Here is a 20,492-nt window from a genome sequence, read left to right on the forward strand (position 1 = left end):
AGGAAGCACGAGTTCATAAAAATAGTCTTGTGCTCTTAAGCTTTCAAAATGTTTGTGCTTTGTGTGAAAGATTTTTTTGAGATATTATTTAAAAATGTATGTTTTCTATGTTTTAACCCTTTATAAGAACTAGTACATCCAGCTCAAAACCCTACTTGACAGATATATTTCCAAGATGTGTATCCAAGAAAACAGGCTTTCTTAAAATAAGCTTACCTTGTAGGTTTTTTTTGGTCGATTTATTTTCTTTCTGATGTTACTTCTTAATCTTGTTTCTAAAGTTCAGACTCCTCATAGGCTCTATCAAAGCTTCATTTTCATTCCTTACACTAATGTTTTTGTCTGTTTTACTGAGAAGTTAGGTTTGAAATACAGTATTACCAATCTTTTCCTATTCTACTCCCTGGCCAAAAAAAAACCCAAACAACCAAAAACCCAACAAAATCCAAAACGACAAGTCAAGAGGTATTAGCAAATAAACCCATGATAAGCTTTAATTTTTTTTTCCTGAAACATTTTTCTTTTTTTCTTTTAGTTCCTGGAATAGATGGCGGTGGGTTAGCTGATGCTAGTCTCACAGATTCCTACTTTAGCACCAGCTTCATTGGCGTTAATGGATTTGGAAATCCCGCTGAAACAAAGTATCCCATGATGCAGGTAATAGCAGTGACTTGTATAGTGTTTCATTAATTCTGGCTGGCATTACACCAAGAGGGAGAAACTATTCAAGAGGCAGGAAAAACGTAGCCTTCTGGTATGTGTTATCTTCTAGGGTATACAGAGTATGTACTCACTTTCATCTTGCAAATAGAAATGGAACCATATCATTGCTTTAAAAATTAGTCTGGATTTTATTGTCACTTATCTGAGCTGTTGAGTTGGACTTTGCCACATATCTTAACTCTGTGCTCCTAGATTTCTATTTAGACCCACAGCTTATTTTCATAGTCTTTTACTACATATATAAAAATAGATTTCAAAATGTTTCAAAGATGAAAAGTCACTGAAGCAAAATATGAACTGTCAAATCTATAAATTATTAGGCAAAAAAAAATAGGATTTGTAGACTCAGTTCCTGGTGGCAATCAGTGGTTTTGAATTCCCATTTAAGTCTTCTGAAATGTTTTATTGTATTTATAATGTTCAGTAGATGTTGGCATAGGAACTCCCATGAGGTGGAATTTATTGTGTAGGTAGTATTATGCAAAATTTACAGCAAATACTGTAATATTTAAAACCTAAATGAGTATCTATTGAATTAACACATGAAGTACTGTAATAACTGCCTCAAACTGTAATGCTTTTTAAAAGCTGACAAAATTATGGTCTCTCCCTGTACTCAAAGGTTTAACAAACCAGTTTCTGGTAAATGAAAGAGAGCACAAGTCAAACAGTTCGCACTGAGTCCTGACAGCAACTCTCTTCTTTTATATCAAGGAAACTCTCCTTGTGAGCTTACTTTGATCTCAGTTGTGGCTGTATTATGGATTGAAAAATAACCAAGCAAAAGGTGGGAAATGATTAGTTGTGTTCACTTTTTTTCTTTTGTTACTGCATGTTTTCAAGAAGGCTGGATTTTCTCATTCAACAGAATTGCAAAACTGTGGAAATTTTTATTGCTGACAGTGATGCATGATTTAAAAAGAAAAAAATTAACTCTGATCCTGACGTGTACTATTGGAGCTGGCAGTTACAGATTTTGGTATCACTGAGATAATATATTTTTATTCTTTTAGTGCAAAGTTGTCCTGTTTTCTGTCCTTAAACTGTGTTTTGCAGCAACACTGGTGTCTTTCTAAACATGTTTTTGCATATAATTCTTTCTTGTGGAAAGACAATAAGGCATGCATCTAACATAAATGCTTCTAGGGTTTTTAAATACTTCACCAATGCCTGTGAATTACAGTCAAGACCTTGTGTTTCTCTTTGAGAAAAATAAATGTATGTGCCTCTTAGCCATTGGAGGCTAAGGAAAATTACTTCTGAAGAAGGATTTCATTAGAGTTGAGAAAGTGCTTACAGGCATTAAACTACAGTTGAAAAACATTTTTACATTGATTTTTTTTTTTTCTCCATTCGATCATATAATTTAAGTTCCTGTGTGCATAGGTAAAGCTGGTAACACTGTTTTGATCATGTTTCAGCTTCTAAATTAATCCACACTGACAAAGTTTAGTCACTTGGAAATCAGTTTTCCATGCCATTCAGCCCTTTGGAGAGCAAGACGAGGGAAAAATCTTAGTGACTTTTGTTTTAAATAATGCTAATCCTTTATGGTTTGGAATGGACTTTTAAATCTGATAGATTGATGGTGGTGTCAAGGATATGCCTTTTGCTCTCTCTTTCTGAAAATTTGCCCAGATTTTGTCACTTGATTAAACCTTTGCAAAACTGGTTTATATAGACCCAATGGAGACTTCCTAGATGTTAGATAATTTCCTGAGGATGTAGTCTGCATTGGCATGTTCCAGCTTGAGTACATTCTTGCAGATACAGCTCTGGCCTAGTCTAGGCCTTGCCTGAACTCTGAGTAGGAATGCTGATTGCTTTGTTTCCCCTTTTTTCTTTTCTTTTACTTCAGACTGGAGTAACATGGAAGTGGGTCTGTATTTAATGAAAAACAGAGCTGCATCTCTGTTAATTGGAGCAAGAGGGATGTATAAGGGAAAAGAGACTTATATCATGGGCTTAGAGAGACTGAGCTTGAAGATAAGTGAATAAGGAACTAGGAAAGGCTGAGCAAAGGGACTGAAGCCAGGAGGAGACATTAGTGGGACACTCACAGATGGGGACTGGAATTGTACAAGTGGAATAAATGCGAACTGGGACAAAGAAACAAGTTGGCTTAATGCAAAGTTGGGATAAGGTAGGGTGAAGAGAACAAATCTTCATGCCTATTTTTCTCTATGTCCTTGAATCAAACTAAATATTCTGAAAATTGAGTGTTCTGCCATTGATGAAACATCAGAAGTCCTCTGTAAAATAGGTCATTAGCCCCTCAGTTTTGCTTTTGCAGATGAAAACCTCACTTCCATCCATGAGTTACTTAGTCATCTCTGGTGGATCTGTGCAGTTCACAAGTGGATGCATCAGTGATGGAATATGAAGAAACTTTTTAAGCTTGTTTTTTAAAACTAGGAAATTGCACAAACATGCGAATAAACACATTGCTAGAAAATACTGGTAAGTTACAGCTAGATGTTAAGAAATGTGAAGCTTCAGTTGCTAGTGCAGCCTGGAGGTTACATATTGAGTTGTATTCCTCGTAACGTATAATTTTTTAGTTGGGAAAATTTATAAGTGGGACTTATTCAGGACACAAGTTGTGTGGTGTATGCATAATGAGCATCTGTTTGATGATCTAGGTGCTCATTTGATAGTTCCATGCCCTACTTCTGCGTGGTGTTCACATCCTCCTCATGAAGCCTGTTTGCTGTCAGTGTGCTTTCCTGTACAGATTGTTATTATTGCATCCAACTTTGTGGAATGCTTTCTTTATTAAAGAAGAAAGTAGCCTGCATTTTTATAGCAGCATGGGAAGAAAAAGGATGGCAGTTAAACAAATGCCCCCTCACCTTGTGTGCCCCTCAAAACAGTGCTGGCAAATTACAGAACTCAGGTTTTTTTAAATTAATGAGTTAGTGACCACCTATAGAAAGCTTGATTCAGATGGTTTAATTGTCCTCAATCTAGCAAAGATAGTGCTAGATTTGCTCTCTTCTGGGTAATGCTCATTTTCTTTTACCACGAGATAATCTTTTTGCAGTCCATGCTTTAGTCACTACTTTCCAACCTAATTGGCAGGGATTCAATAGAAGAGTCTTCCTGACTGTGTATAATGAATCTCCAGAATGCATTTGTCATGTGCAGCAAATAAAACTGAGGTTTGTTGAAAAGAGTATGTGTATATTGGGGAGATCATAACACATGTAATGGAGCCGGATTGTCCCAGGCAAAGCTATATTCAGATTTTGCAACCATCAAGTTTTTGTGTGCAGTGCATAATCTGCATTACTGTGCTAAGTAATCAGCAAAAGGAAGGAGTGTAAAAATGGATTGTATTGTGATGAATAGGGGAGGAGGTGTGCTTCTTTGATCATAAGTAATGTAGGTAACTAGTGGTCGACATTTCCGCAGGATGTATATTTCTCACTCTGAGATACCATTTGTATTTGTTGAAGACCATTTTACAAGATCTAGAGCATCTCATTGGGGTTAGATGAGTGGTGAAGGAGCAATGGCAGTGCTCTGTTTGCAGCAGAAAAAATGAAAATCCATGGTACAGTTTGGAAGAGGTAGGATTTTTGAAGTGGCCCTGGCTCTAGTTTTTCCTTTTTCTTCCTTTCTGTCTCTTTGCCTCATCCTTTAATTCCTTCTGCCTCAAAGGTCTGTGGTGTTACCCAGTCTTTTATTGCCCTTTGTTGACATCTTCCCTTTTTACTAACAAGTTTCCTAGTGATGAGTAATCTCATTGGTTTGAATTTTCCCATAGTGCAGCTGTTTCACGTGTTGTTTCTTCCCTGAACCTGCATGTGCTTTCAAATACTACCTATATTCATTTCCAGCTTATCAAAAGCATACATTTTCTGATTTCTCCATCTCTATTGACAGAGCAGGCCTGTGCAACACATGGTCCACAGGCTGCATGCTGTCCTTGAAGCTGTTCCTTTTCTTTTTGGTGTAGCAACAGCAGCCAAGAGACAGAGGTGTGGTTAAAGAAGCAGCTCATGGTTTTTGGCTTTCCCAGCAGTGAGGAGGCAGGAGCTGGCTGGCCAGGATGCCTCTGATACTTGGCTGTTTGCTCAGTTGCTCTGCCTGTGCCACCTGGCTGGCTGATGCCTGTGTTCCTCTGGCATTAGTGCTGCCCCTTGACTAACTCATAGCTTGATCAAAGATACAGGTGGTGTGGGAAGGAGCTCTAGCAGTATTATGCTAGGATGGTAAAAAGATACGTGAATAATTATGGGCAATATAGAGCAGGATGAGATAGAGGACTACCTTGGTCTTAAAACTTCTAATATCATATTAAAATTGAGCAACTTGGTTGTAAAAGTGTAAGACAGTAGAAGGTGTCTTTATATATGTTGCTTCATAGACATCCAGTTTTTCTTATTTTCATAGTGTGAGATTTATAACTGCATGACTTCTACTGGGCGGCAGGTTTTGTAGAAAGTAAGAATCACAACTTTTCAATTAATCACTCTAACCAAAATAAAGACCTAACAGTCTTCAGTATTAAAGTTGGCAAGGGCAAGCAATGGAGAATTGGTCTGCTTGCTTTCACCATGCTAATGTTGGTATACTAAGTGTTCTTCAAAAGTCTGAGAAGTAGAAGCCATGCTCACTTCAAAGCCTTGCAGCTGAATAAACACAAAGACCTTTGTTCCCATTGCTACATCTGCCAAGAGTCAAGTAATAAAACTCTCCTTATAGTACAGAAGCTTGTAAATGCCTTCAATTTCTAACTTTTGAGAACTGAGTGAAACTACAGACGTGCTATTTTAAATAGAAAATTATGCAGTTGTTTACATAATGCTTTCTGAAGAAATCCAGTTGCTTTAGTTCAAACAGTTGTGAGTAGATGGTGCCAAATATGCTAACTGTTGAAGACAAGTTTTGGATTGCTTGTAAAGGAAAACGTATCACCCTTTGTAGGTCACAGAATCTGAGAACTGAGCAATTATTTGGTTGTGACAATCTCATTCTTTTGCAGGATGACTTATTTTATAGTCCAATTAACATTATTCTAAAAAATTAGAAGTATTCTGAGATATAGTTCCAGTGGAAAAGTATTAAGATTAAGATAATATCTTGTGACAATACTACAAAATATTTTGAGGTAACATACTTAGTATAGGAATGAACCTGAGGAAGGTGCTTATTTTCTCAGACTTAAGGTGGGGAATATGGAGAGAGGGGAAAAAATTAATCTCATGTATTTTGGGGAAAATAAATGATGGAGAAGAAGGCAAAAACCATCACTTAAGGTAACTCTTGTAACAATCTATGTAAAATTAAATCTAATTGTGTGTAGCAGAGCTTTATTCATCCTCTATTTTTATGAGCATTTTGTAACAATATACTTTTAAGTGGAGGGAGATGAAAGCACAGCGAACTTGTCTTGAGTGCAGGTATAATTTTGGGTTTTGCTACTGAATATTGAAGGGTGGAGGCAAGGTGGTGTATACATTTGGAAGGTGGGAATATTTCTTGTAACAGTTCTCTTTTTAGCACACTGCACCAAGGAAGTACTGAAAAGAAGGTGAACAGTGTCCTGGACTGCATTAGACAGAGCATTGCTAACATGTCACGGTGATCCTTCCCCTCTGCTCAGCATTGGTGAAGTCACACTTGTAGTGTTGGGCTTTTCAGTACATGACACATGGATATGCTGGAGAGAATCCAGTGAAGGACCACAAAGATGATGAGAGGACTGGAGCATCTCCCCCCTGAGGAGAAGCTGAGAAAGTTGGGATATTAAGCTTGGAGAAGGGAAGGCTGAGGAGAATCTCATCCATGTACATAAATACCTGAAGGGAGGGTGCAGAGAGGATAGAGTCAGGTTCTCTCACTGGTGCCTGATGGCAGAACCAGAGGCAGTGGTCACAAACTGAAACATAGAAGGTTCCCTCTGAACAGCAGGAAACACACTTTCCTGTTAGGGTGACTGAGCACTGGCATGGATTGCCTAGGGAACTAGTGGAGTCTCCATCCTTGGAGACAATCAGAAGCTGTCTGGACCTTATCCTCTGCAACCAGCTGTAGGTGGCCCTGCTTGAGCAGGAGGGCTGAACCAGTTGGCCTCCAGAGGTCTCTTCCTAGCTCAACCCCTCTGTGAGTCTGTGAAAAGTGTCTAATCCTCAGAACTGTTATTAAAATAACCTAATAATGGGGGTTGGACTAGATGATCTTTCAAGGTCCCTTCCAACCCCTAAGATTCTGTGTGAAGATTCTGTATGATATGAAAATTATTTTTACAGTGATGTCATTCATCTCCTGCCAGTGTTAGCATTATTTTCACACAGACATTAAGACCTTTTTAAAAGAGCTTAACTTGCAGCAGTTTTGAATAGGAAATATATCTAGGTAAGATAATAATTCACTTTGGGAAAAGATTAATTTTTGACACAGAACCTTCTCACATGATCTTTTTGTAAGAGGAGATGAGTTACTTTTGATTAATCCTAGTGCTTGAAGAAAGTGTAAAAACTAAATTTTCATCCTGTAATTTAGTTGCTTGAATATTCAGGAATTGCCATAGTATTCTGAGAAATTTTATTTCTCAGTTTTTCTGTGAAATTGTTGCTGGGAGAAAGTTCAACAGTGGAAGAACTTCAAGCTGAAGTATCACATTAAATCCTTGAACACAGATGAATGTGACAGTTTTGTTCTGCAGTAGCTTTCTTTTCAGATGTGAACAGAAACAACTTTTTAATTCCTTTAAAGGAAGAGGGGCAGGATGTATGTCAGTCAGCCTAATGGAATTTTAACTAGTGGTTGAAGAGCCTCAATAAATCGTAGCGATAGGCAGCCAAAGGAAAGGCTTTTATATGGAACATTGGTGTGGCACTTGGTTGCCTTTCTGTATTAATTTTCATATGGTGACAGTCATGATATACTAAAAAAGTCTGAAGATCTCATTTGTATGTGCTTGCCTTGCCTGGCAGGCCTAATAGGAATGAATAGTTTGTTTTCTTCTTCTGTTAATGGTTGTTCTTGCCTTTCTGGACCTTTCATCCTTTGGGCTTGAATTTCTTCTGATTGCATTCTTCTTGAAATTCAATTTGTACGGAAAATACTTCAATACAATTGGAAGAGATTAAGAAGTGTTACTTAAAATCAAAACTGCCTTCTGGAAAACACAAATAACAAATAGTACTTGGATTTTCCTTTATCTTTTTTCTTTCAAGATGTTTTCAGCCTGACTTAGTTAAAATCAGATACAGGAATAACCTTCATTAAGACTAAATGCTTTTGGGTGTGGTAGAAATTTTAATATTAAAACAGTTTAAAAATTCTCCGCTGATTTTGTGTGGGTCTTCTATGAATAATGTTAAGGTAAGAAGCTTTGTGCATGTGTAATAAAAGTGAGCAAAATGAAAAATTCATGCAAGAGTGGTGAAGTGCAGGTTTCTAACCTTATTCAAGGTACAGCTTGCAGGCAGTTAAAGTAAGAGCTGCCCAAGATGTGAGAGCAGCTTTGGTTTTTCAGAACCCTGGTTCATGTAAAATACATTTGCACTTTGAACAAGACTGGGCTTTGTAAAATCCCCGTGGATGTTTGTAGCTTAGCTTGCGCTGTGCTTTAAGGAACCTGAACAATGTGTTCTGTTGCAGTGTCTTGCGGGCTCTGTGTTCCTAGTTATCATATTGGCACTGATTGTCATCATCACAGTCACCTGTTCACATTGCAAGTCTGTTGATTGTTTAACTCTTGTACTTGATGAGGTAGAATATTGATGGCATAAGTGCTTGGTTGCAAGTTAAGCAAATTTAACAGTCTTTAATACCAACCCAGATCTCAGTATCACAATTATCCCTGTTCCAGCAGACCTTTTGCATTAAAATTAATAAAAAAATCTGAGTGATATAAATAGGCATTAACACTATTTTTATCTACTCCTGGACAAATTTTATGCGAGTCCATAGGTTCCCTGTAGGAGATTTCTTGCTGAACCAGTTCCTCTTATACCGATCAGTAACAAATGTATCAAATGCCAAGAAAAGCCACATAATAGGGATGCTTTTCAAATATTTGTGAAAAACTATTTAACTACTTTCCATTGCTTAGTCAGGAAGGGAATATGATATATGAACAGTTGAGCATACTGTAATCCAGGAATTGTTTATTTTTGTGTTCTTCTGTTGATGATGTTGGACAGTAGGATGAGCGTTCCTCAACTTGAGCAAGATTATTAATTTACTGTGGCTTTCCCTAAGTGTTACTTTGTTTTGTATCAGTAAGTAAACTTAGTTTCACTAGGGGCATCCCCTTAGTGTAACGAAGTAATTGTTACTCCTTTCAGTGGGAGTTACATTGTGTCAGTTGAGTATATTTAGGAACATGAGGCCAGTGACACCAAAACAAGGACAGAGCATATAGCAAGCAGGTTTTTTCATTTAAATCTTGAAAATGCTGAAGGTTTACATAGTATTTACATTTGTATTTATATTGTACATATTGTCCTAGGACACCTGCATGTGATAGAGTTCTGTCTTGTCTAGTAGTTTGTACTTGCACCAAATGAAGAGTTTTTTCAGAGGAGCCTGAATTAATGTAGAAAGCTGCTTGTAATGATGGAGCATGGGTAACGGGAACAATACTTGAGGGAATAAAGCATTGAAGGATTGAGCATGTTATTAAGAGGGTAATGCTTGAAGATACCTGCTGAAGTACTTATATTTAAGCAAACCTTTCTTCAAGTTACTTTTCAAATAGTGCAGTTGTATTTTATTTTTGCAATTTGTTTTCTACATAAAGCCACTTTGCACAATCTATTTGTTCTTTTAGATACAAGTGTTAAAGCTTTTGGTGAAGTCGGTGGTAGTATGAAAACTGCAAATGTTGATAATTTGAATTGCAATAGGTTTATGGTTCTACCATAATGGGTAACACTCCAGCTTCTCTTGCTTCACCTCTTTTCTTACCAAATGTACTCCAGAAGGTTGATCTTTCTGGTCAAGAATTAGATGAAATGACATTGAAGTCCAATGAAATAGTTACCAATGTTGAGGTTGACATTAGAAAAATGTGAGCATAAAGAGCAACTCCAGTGACCAACCAGTTTTGAGTCTTAGTCTGCATCTAGACTACTAAACTAGACATGCCTGGAAACATTCCTTGATGCTTAGGGCCAGCTGGCACAAAATGGCCTGTTTGTGCTGGTGTACACTCACTGGGTAAAGCAGAGGCAGCATGCAAACTGCCTATTTGAAGGGATCTCAAACCTTTTCACCCTTCAGTAGTGCCTGGAAATTGTTTGGGGGACTCCTGGTTGATGTGGGCCAAATCCTTGCCAGGGAATATTTTAGCAAATTACTGGTTGTCTCTCTCAGTGATGGAGACAACTTCCTGACCTTGTCTTTCTTTTCTTCTCACCCTTTCTTCCTTTTGTGAGACTGATCAAAGAAAATAATAAGCAGGAGTAAGAAGAGACACTTATAAGCTTCTCTACCAAAGCAGTGGTAACTGTTAGAGCAGCACTGCCTCACTTAGTCCAGTTCGTTACTAGCTCATATCTGTAGAGGAACGTAGGAGTGGACCCTAGGAGGAATGTTCTGAGGCTTTCAGATGTTCTGCTGGCTTACAAGAACTGTGTAGTTTTGCTGAAAGGTCTCAAAGTTCTTTTGTTTTTTAAAAATAATCTATCAAATGCTATAATTTGAGTATTTTTAATTGGAAAAGTTACATGTTGTGACAATATCTTGTAATAAAGAGAGGAGTTGTTTCAGGAGTACAGTGTGAAAGAATGTTTAGAGGAGATACGTAATTGGCATACCTAACATTTTGACAATGTACAGGAGGAGAACCATAGGCTTGATAGACCCTCACAAATTACAAGAAATTCATTAAGATAGTGGAATTTTCTTATATAGTCATTTGTATCTGCATTGCTCTTGTGCAAAAAGCTATATTGTACTAAATGTTTTTGTCAACTACAAACCACTGTCTGCTTAGAGTATTTACTAAAAAGGGAATGAGCACAGGCTTCAGAGTTTGTTCTTAAAACTTTTTAAATGTCATCCCCAATGCCCTCACTTAGTCTTTTGTACCTTCATTTTACATGTACACTTTTGTCTTTTATTTTTGCAGAGGATGACAAATAGCAGCAGCTCCCCTAGCCTTCTCAATGACAGTGCCAAGCAGTACGCAGGCCATGGTAAGTACTTTTAATAAACAAAGTAGTTTGGAAATTTAAGAGATTCACTTTCACAAAACTGAGACTTAATGGATTTTTTTTTTCTTCTCTGATTTAATTTGAGATGCAGTAGAACTTTATTTTTTAACAGTAGTGTATTGTGTGATTACTTCTAATCCAAAGCTGAAGTGCTACTGAACTTGTAACTTTTCAGCCTTCTCTTTGCTTCAGTGGGGAAAAATGAAAAAAAAAAGTCATTATCAGTATTGTCACTTGAAGTGAAATGCTAGTTTGGATATCCACTGTAAAACACTGATAGTTTATGTTACTCCATGATAGTGTCCCTTTTTATTGTGCTTTTCAAGTAAGTCATTGTGTGGAATGAATGTACAGGGTTTTATTCTTAAATTTGGGCTGTACAGATTTTGTGAAATTTATCACATAACTGGTTAATTTTAATAGCTATTCAGTTTTATCCTGTAAGCAGTATTTTTCCTCTTAATTTTTTTTCCTCCTCTAGGAAACATGGTTTTCAACTGAACAAAATGTCTCTGTAGTGCAGGCCTACATACTTACAGACTCATTTTAGTTGGAAAAGACCTTTAAGATCATCAAGTCCAAGCACTAGCTAGCACTGCCAAGTCCACCACTAAACCATTGCCTTAACTTACTAAGTTATTGGGGAGAGTATATTGAAGTTCTGTAACGGGCTTATCAGAATCACTGCAGATTATTTCAGATATAGCTGTCAAATTATGTTCTTTAAAAAAGAGAGTACTACTCCCTTATGGCAAGAGCATGCATTTAAAATACAGTTCTGCTCTGAAAATGGTGGTGTAAATGATGTTCTACAGCTCCCTTTGCATGTCTGACCCTGCAGCTAGTCTACTTACTAGGGTTATAATTTTTTAGGCATAATAGTAACTACTATAAAATTAACTAGCTTTAAAGTTGAAATTTTTGTGGTGGATTTTTTTTTTTTCTTCCTCCTGGTTCATTTCCAGGAGGCTTTGTGATTAATTCTGCTTCATTTGTCCCACCAAACAATTAGCTATTCAAGGCAGTGGAGTTTTAGATGCAGTCAGTGTTTTACTGTGACAGGCCAAATAGTGATGGTGATGCATGTGAAGGAGAGAAACCAGACTGACTTTGGGAAAGCAGCTTAAATTCTGTTGTGTCTCAGGTTCTTTTCTACACCCCCCCATCCCAGCCCCTACAAGCTGTGCTTCACTAGTAAAATTGCCCTTCTAAGGAGTATTGATTAATGTTGAAGAAAATGTTTCATCAAAACACTAACATTTACAGCTGGCAGTCATTTGCTAATTTGACAGCCTTACTTATGCAGTTTGGAGATTTAAGTTGCATTTGTGATTTTTATTCATTTTTTGGTGTTTCAACTTCAGAAAGGATGCACAGGGACAAAGAAAAGTCAATAAAAAGCTACTAACAGAATGTAGACTTTTGCCACCCTTAGTTCTGATTTAAATTTTTGTAGAATGATGACAGGACGAATAAGAACAACATGATTATTTGTGAGACTATACAGAAGATACTGATTTCAGGTAACTGGAGATGAAGTCTTTGAAATGTTAGTTGAACATCAAATAGCATCGACAGCAATTAAATTTACTAAATTTTGCTAATGAGCACCATTTCAATGGAGCAATTGCACAGAATCTAATAAATGCTGCAGTTTTTAGCAGTGTGGCTGCTAAACATAGTTTTGTCAAAATGATTTTTTTTCCATACAGAAATAAGTTTTTAAAATGTAACATTTATTTTTAATAAGAGATATATAGTGTGTTGGTTTACATTCTTTTTGCAGATCCACTAACTTCACCAAATTCATCCTTGTTTAATGACTTTGCTGCTCTGAGCGTGTCTCAAAGGAGGAAGGTAAGCAACAACTGAATCTTAAGTAACATATTTGTATATGAGTTGATAGGGAAGAAGATCTGGAATTACTTGAAATGCTAGGTGAAATAAGGATGATTCTTCTAATGTTACTAGATTTGTTTTAATACATTGCTGCTGATATAAATAAGATCTTACTACTTCATTTTTGCTACACCAGATCAGACTGTTGCTGCTATAAAGAAATATTCCAAACACTTGTAAACTGAAGTTTATAAGAATGCTTTGAATACGAAAGTTAGGACATAGCCCACTGAGTCTGAGAACGAAGTATTTTTATTGTACTGAGGCACAAGCCACCTGCAAGCCTTCATGGCAACAAGTTCTGAAGACAAAGAATCATTGCTCAGTTTATTAGTAATGATGTGAAAGTAATCCTTACAGTTTGAAACGCATTTAGTTTGAAAGACACCTGATATTATTGGGAAACTATGGTTTGGGATTTCTCCCTCTCTAATCTGTATTGAGCAAGCTTTTTTCTGCTGAAGGCGAGGCAGCATTTTCAAGCACCTCTGACCTTCAAGACAGGTTGTGTTTTCCAATTATAGGCTTACAGACACAGTGGCTGGAATAAGAGACTTTTGGTTACACCAGAGTTCCTTTTAATTTTTTTGAACTGTGGCCTATCCTTGTATCTTAGAAAAGACATTATTTTTTCCCAACCAGTTACCAGTTTTTACTTTCACTGATGACTTTGATGTTTTACTGCTTTTCTTGCTAGCCACATGATCCTGAACTTTCCTGTAGTCGATAATGCCTTGTCTTGAAAGCAAGCTACGTCAGCATGCTTGTGACTTTTCATAGAGCTTCATTTGTGTCTTGGCAATTGGGAGCTCGGTATTGTTCCTGCAGGTGAAGATTGAGCTTAAAGATAATTAGCATAGATAGCCCATCACACTAATGTTCCTTGAAATGAAATGCTGTTGTAGAATGTTTAATTTCCTAATATTACGATGTGCCCAAACTACATGGAATCTCTGAATTGCACTTTTCCTTAATGCCAGTCTAGTGTGTTGGAAATTGGATATAAAGAGCTAGAGGATAGTAAGAATGAAAATAAGCATACATTCCTTTTTAACAGTCTGCAAGCACTATATATGTACACACACATATGTATGTGCATCTGTCTGTGTGCTTATGTACATAAACCACATAAACCAATTAATGTTTGAATGTAAAGTTCAAATAATTCAAACATCAAATACTAATGTGGAGTCCTTTCTGACTTGGTCCCTTCTTCCCTAAGAAAAAAATCAGCGAATTAAATCCATCACTGCTAAAATAATATTAAGAGAAATGTATCTGTGAAACTGACTTAGGTTCTTTCCACTTAATATTTCAGACATAACTGGCATTAATTGAAAGAGGTTTGTGTTTTGCTTTGCATATTAATATTTTATTGTTGATTATGAATACTATTTTGTTATATATGTTTGTATAAAACTTAGTTAAATAGTAGGAATGGGGAAGTTTTAATCTAATTACTTGAGCTGTCTAAAATCTAGGCATCCAGGCTCCCTCTATAGTCAGCAAAGAGAGATGAGCAGATTAAATGAACATTCAACTCATATTGAGAAACGTATTTTGGGAAAGACTAGATGTCAGTGACTGCTTTAGGTGGATAAAAATTAATGGCTAAAGTTATAAGAAATCAGTCACACTTCTGTGACCGACTGACTTTTACTACCAGTCAATACGTTGCAAGTAGTTGTGGATGTATTTTTTAAAGATTTTTAGATATTTTTTTTTTGGAGCACAACGTTAACATTTGAAGTGATTTCCTCAAAGGCACTAACTGTTTGAGTGCTAGGTATTTAAAAACTTGTGTGAATTTTTTCCCCACTCCAATAGCTGGGGTTTGTGTGGAGCTTGAGCAGTGTGATTGGTCAGGCCAGTGCTTGATGCCTGCCCTGACACAGCCTTCTAGAAGTGCATGCTTCTGTTCATTGACTGACTCTAAAGGGAGCTTTGGTGACTAGCTGAAATGTAGATGCTTTCAGCATCTACTGTTTGAAAAAAATTTTCCATATTCTTGTGAAGAGCCTGGGGCTAAGGTTTTGTTTGTTCTGAACTAGCTGGCAAAACCAGCATTTCCTTCGTTTATCACTGACTTGGAGGACAGATACAATACAGTCTTGGTAAGTGAATAAAGAGCAATTGCTTCCTTTACAAATTAGAATTGTGATATTTTAAATATTTAAAACTATTAAATTAATTGCAACCATGTAAAAACTTCATGTTTGTGTTGTGTAAAATCATGAATAGTTGTTTCTGAAAAAGCATGTGATATGTAGCTGTGTTAAGCAAGGAAGTTAAGTTTATTGATCTTTATTGTCTCTGGATATTGCTGATTATTTTCTCATGGCAGCTCTTTAACAATGGGCAAGCCATATGGATGTAGATATTTTATATCAATAAAATATTAAAGATAATACTCAATTATTTTAATTCTGAATATCCTTGCTTTTTAATTAGACAGCTTTTTGTATCTAGGTAGTTTGGGCTTTTTAGGTTGGTTATCATTGTTTTGATCTTTAAAAACTTTGAACCTTTTATTTGAAAAGTAAACCTAGTCCTTGAATTTTTATGAACATTCTCAAGCTGTTTTTTCTGTTTAGAAATTATTAAACTGCATTTCAATTTTAGATTTCAGGAAAGCTAAGATTACTATTTAAAGACATTTTTATAGGATACTTAAAATGAAATCAAAGGAGCTAAGTATTTCTGTAGATGGAGCCTTGGTGGAGGTTCTGTCAACTATAAAACCTTCTGGATTTACTGTCCGGTTGTTGTAACTCCACATGCAGTAAGACAAGCAACCTTAAAGTGAATTTCCTATAAGACGTTTTCAGGTAAGTGTTAATCTACAGTGCACAAATAGGATTTGTGAAGCATGGAACAAAAGCTAGAGTTAGCAATAAACTAACCCTCTTCCCTGAGAATAATGATGTCATACTTTTTTTTTTCTTTTTTTTTTTTTTTCCAAATACATGTAATGCTGGTTGGAAACAGGGTGGCATTCTGAATTTGAACTTCTTGGGTGTTTTTTTTCCTAAATTTGGTTTAGCCGTTATCTAGAAAAATGCTTGTTTCTAAACCCTGAAATGATCTGGCTGTAAAAATTCCTTGCATTCATTTTGGTGGTTTTGGTAAACAGTTCATAAAGTTCATCAGTGCAACCTAACTGATGAAAATCTGTTGCCAAGTGAATGACAGCTTACTGCACTAAAAAGAAAATCTGTGATGAAACTTCTGAATAAATTGTTCTGAGACTGTTGCCACCAATCCAGGCAAAAGGGTTCTCCTACTTGTCACTGGTCAGCCTTACGGGATAGTGAAAAACATTGCTTTTACATTTTGCACATTTTTGTTCTTTCATGCCTTCAATCCTCATGAAAACTGAACTCTTCTGAAAAGTTCCTGCCAGTGGTTTATTTCCATTTCATTTTTTTAAGTGTTCAAACATACCTAGAGGAAGGACAATAAGGTGAGAACCATTGTTAGTCCACAGGCAAGTAGTGAACCAACTGCTGTAGTTAAGAGCTTTCAATAGTTTTAATGCTGTTTTGTATGTATTTTGAATAATTTTTTTTAGAAGTCCTTTTGGGTTTGGGTGAGTAAAATTCAGGACCAAAAGACTCTAAACTAGATTGGAATGAAAATGATAAGAAATTATTTGGACTGAAGTTCACCCAGAGCAGGGTGCTGCTGTTCAATGCTCTCTATTGAGATCTGTAGCAAGTGAGATGGGACAGCAGATTTTAAAGAATGTAGTGGAGAGAAAATTAATTTCAAGCAAATTCCGTAAGCCCTGTCTGCATAAATGCAAGCTTTTAAATGAGTACAAGGAGAGCTTCTACTCTCATGTTAAAAGAAAACAATATGCTAATTGTAGGACCTGTAGGAAAAACCCTCTTAAGACCTAAACTGTTGCTAGTTTATTTTTTAATGTCCTGTCCCCCATTTAGTTTTGTTATCTGTTGGGAAGCTTTGTTTTTCTCCATCTTTCCATCTCCGGCTCTGATTACCTGCACTTCATACTGCTCGTTAGTGTTCATTGAAAAGCCATGTGTGCCATATTCAGCATTCTGGTATTTACCTTTAATGGAAACGTGCCAAGACAGTAGTTTTGGGTTTTATAGTCTCCTCAATACCATCTCAGAAGCATGAAACATGTTCTGAGAAGCTAAGGGATCATTACCAAACACCACATCATGTCACTGTCTTGTAAACTGGAGAATTATGGCTGCATAGACTTTATGATGGACCTGGGCTAAATTGCTATTTCAAACCTGAAATTTTCCTTCTGGGATTGTACACCCCTATTGCAATAATAAAACATTACAGTCTACAAGTGGTGCAAAAAGATGTGTTGCAGGAATGTAGAAAGAGAAACCTAATATCTATAAAACTAATATATGTGTGCATCTTTACCTGGTTCTAAAATGTGTTTTAAGGGTATAACATCTAATCTGTTTTACTTTTTCTTTGGAATAGTTATTGGAATTTTTCCTTGGTTCTGTGTTCTTGCTGTCTCAGCAATTACTACATAGTGGGATGACTTTTGTTTTTATGTGTAACATGAAAGAATCTATTATTCACATGCATTTTTGTATATGGATTAGTGATCATTGTGTTATGTAAGAAGTCAGATTATTAAAACACTTCCTTTTAGAAATATGCAACAATTGTACATTGTGGAGGAGTCATATTTTTGTTGCCTCATCCTTTCGTGTATTTGAAGGAAAAGAGCAGAATAAGTTGAGCATAGAGCAGCACTTACCCTAGTGCTAGAAAAGACCTTTACTTGTTTTGGTTTTGTCTAAGCCGGTTATAAATAATGTTGCAACCTACAGACATCTAAAACTTTAAATGCTACCCTCACTCCCTATTTTTAAGTACAACTTTTCAGTTAGCCACCTAGAACCTTTGTCAGGTGCAACTTACAAGCTGAAGCAGTTAACTATAAATGTAACTTCAATGTGCAAGACTCTTCCTTTATATTTGCAAGCTTTATCTGATTATTTCTATGCCAAGGTCTATGTAGTCTTTAAGACTGATTTGCAGTAAAATAATTGGAAGATATTTTCAGTTTTTGCACACATTTGTTGAAGATGCTATACAAGTATTTAAAGCAGCTAGAAAATATACAATTTTTGAGAAATCATATGCTTAGTAAAGACCAGAGTAAAAGTTGCATCAGTCTTTAGCCCTCTTTCACCTATATATATTGTTTTTGACTGTGCATAATTTTTCACCTATTTTTATAAGTAACATAAAAACCCCTCAAAAAACTAGTTTTGCTCATTATGCTCCTTTAGGAATGGAGTTTTTGAAAGGATGTCTTGGGGTGATGGTACTTTGGCAAGTCTTCTCTACCTGCTCTAATGATGGTGGAAAAAGCCTGCTTTTGCACCAGCTTATTTCAATTCAGCAAGTGGTATTAGTTTCTTAGTAAAGAAGTTTGTCAGTATAACTACATCCATGCTAAGTTTTAGCTGTTGTCGTAATTAATATCTCATCCAACCTATCTAGCCTGTAAAATTGGTAAGAAAAGATTCAACTTAGATATGTCAGTTTTCCTTAGCCCATTCTGAACTCTGAAAGAGTTTGGTGTCCTAAGCATATATACTGTAATACTTTTTAATATGTACACCTGAAACATTTTCCTCAGTTGTGGTTTAAAACATACGATGTAATGCCTGATGTGTTGCAGCTTTCACTGTAAAATTTGATTGAACAAAGATTGGCTTTTTTTCAGTGATCAGATATGTTGATCTGCATTAGGACCTATTTTCATGCCAAACTGCACATTTTTGTTTTCTTTGGGTAGAAGAATCTTTTTTGTTTGTCTTTTTATGATACTTTTCAACTAGTGAAAGCTTTATTGCCAGCCAAATCCAAGGTTTAATGAGCAATTTTTCAGAAGGGTTCCAGAGACAAAGGTCACTGGTCTGTAAGTGTGTGTAATCTCAATGTATAATATTATAAACTTTGAAATTATAAACAGCCAAACACTATACATGTTAGCATGCTCTTCCTTTCTTAATTAAAAAAACAATAACAAAACATCACCAAACAACAAACACCAACGAAATAAACACACACTTAATTCTTTTTAACCTTTTGGCCAAGCTCCTATCCCATTTTTTTGTGGATATCAAAGTAAAAAAGACATTTCTAACCTTCAGAAGTTGAGATACAGAAAACAGGTACTATGTCTTTCTGCCAGTGAGAAGTTGTAATGAAAAAGGGAGAGACTAACTTGATAAGCAGCAGACCCAAACCACACAAAGGGGTTTGTAGCTAGCTGTATTGGCCACAAAGCTTAAAAAGTAATGGCAAGACCACTTCTTGTTCATATTAGCAGTTTGCAGAAGTGTTAGGATATTCCTTTTGCCTATACCTAGCATTCAGGTGTAACACCTTCTAGAACTTATTACTGAATCCAGTTAAACAGCTTTGTTCATCGTATTTCTTAGCTGATTGTTCCTGTAGAAGGGATTCTGTCCAGACTATTGAGCTTTTCTTCAATAACAAATGGAGGTTCATAGCCGTAGCTGGGTGTTTCAAGTACTGGCTTATTCCAGCTAATTGGTTATGGCAGCTGGGTGAAAATAGCAATGATGATACCAATGCCTTATAGTTAGCTTTTAGTCAACTCACTGTACAACATATGAACCCTAGCTAATGCTGCTGTGATACCTTTTAGCTAATTTAAGGTAATGCAGCTTGATGTAGCCTGTGATGGGAAAGACTTAAGATCACTAGTGTTTGCTTCAGTACTATATGGACAAAGGCAGTATTACTCTAGCTCAGATTATTCACAGTACTTCAAAACACAATAGCCTGCTCATATGCTTGTGTGGCAAACTTAATCCTGCAGGTTTTGGTACTGAAAATGTTTTCTAAATCTGCAATTCAAAGCCCACCAGTGGTAAGTGCATTTTAAGGAATAGAAATGTAATTTTGGACATGAGTGGTCCTGAAGAAATTCAGTTGCAGATCTTCAGAGGAAGAAAACTTTGGAATTGTATAGTTTGATTTGCCAGCTTATCCAGACTTAAATATTATATACCAGTTATTAGATAGGAGTTCTTACAGTCTGAATCTTCTGAAACCTTTTCTTGTTTAGATTTATTCCTCTAGCATAGGCTCATATCATCTTTCACCAACTCTGAATTGGAAAGAGGAAGGGTAGCATTGCCCACTGTCCAATAAACAGGTGGAAGTAGAGGCAAAGACACTGTTACAGCAAACAGTAGGAAGAAAATAGATTTGGTATACATGTCCCCAACCTTCTTGTGGAAAGAATGGCAAGCAAGTAGTTAAGCTGACTTGAGAAATATTTTCTGTTGTGGGCTAATTAGGCTACTCATCTGACGTGAAGGTGCTAATCAGGAAGGACCTTCTGGTTTTTGAGTGCATTTCTTTTGTTGAAGTGTAATGTTTCTCAGACTCTGGGGGTTTATCTTTCCTAATATAATACCTTCCTTCTAATTGTGCCAACCAATAACTTTCTGTCATGAACTGCTGGCAGCAGCTTGGTTCTACAGGACAAGGGTTATAATTATTAGTTATGGTTGAAAATGCTTACCCTTCTCACCCTGGGGAGCCAAGCTGTTGCTAGCAATTAAGGGTAGTTAGCTGTTCCCTGCCTCATGTAAACATTTGAAGCCAGTAATTAATGCTGCTTCTCACTTTTCTGCCCTGTAGGAA

The 20,492-nt window shown here is 36.4% G+C and overlaps 1 protein-coding gene across 7 annotated transcripts in view; it reads left to right on the plus strand.

Annotated features, from left to right (window-relative positions):
- The window catches only part of PAN3 (poly(A) specific ribonuclease subunit PAN3), an 82,294-nt gene that overhangs the window by 12,570 nt on the left and 49,232 nt on the right, over positions 1–20,492 (plus strand). For 4 of the 7 annotated variants that reach the window (XM_051618514.1, XM_051618494.1, XM_051618503.1 and 1 more), the window contains 4 exons: positions 536–657; positions 10,814–10,880; positions 12,685–12,755; positions 14,849–14,911. In XM_051618514.1, coding sequence (XP_051474474.1) covers positions 536–657; positions 10,814–10,880; positions 12,685–12,755; positions 14,849–14,911 — 323 coding nt within the window. Of the gene's footprint in view, positions 1–535; positions 658–1,437; positions 1,511–10,813; positions 10,881–12,684; positions 12,756–14,848; positions 14,912–20,492 lie in introns of those variants that run through there. The other 3 variants (XM_051618551.1, XM_051618522.1, XM_051618531.1) reach the window with 3 other exon arrangements.

The sequence above is a fragment of the Apus apus genome, chromosome 1 (assembly GCF_020740795.1).
Source record: "Apus apus isolate bApuApu2 chromosome 1, bApuApu2.pri.cur, whole genome shotgun sequence".
In the NCBI taxonomy this organism is placed as follows: Eukaryota; Metazoa; Chordata; class Aves; order Apodiformes; family Apodidae; genus Apus; species Apus apus.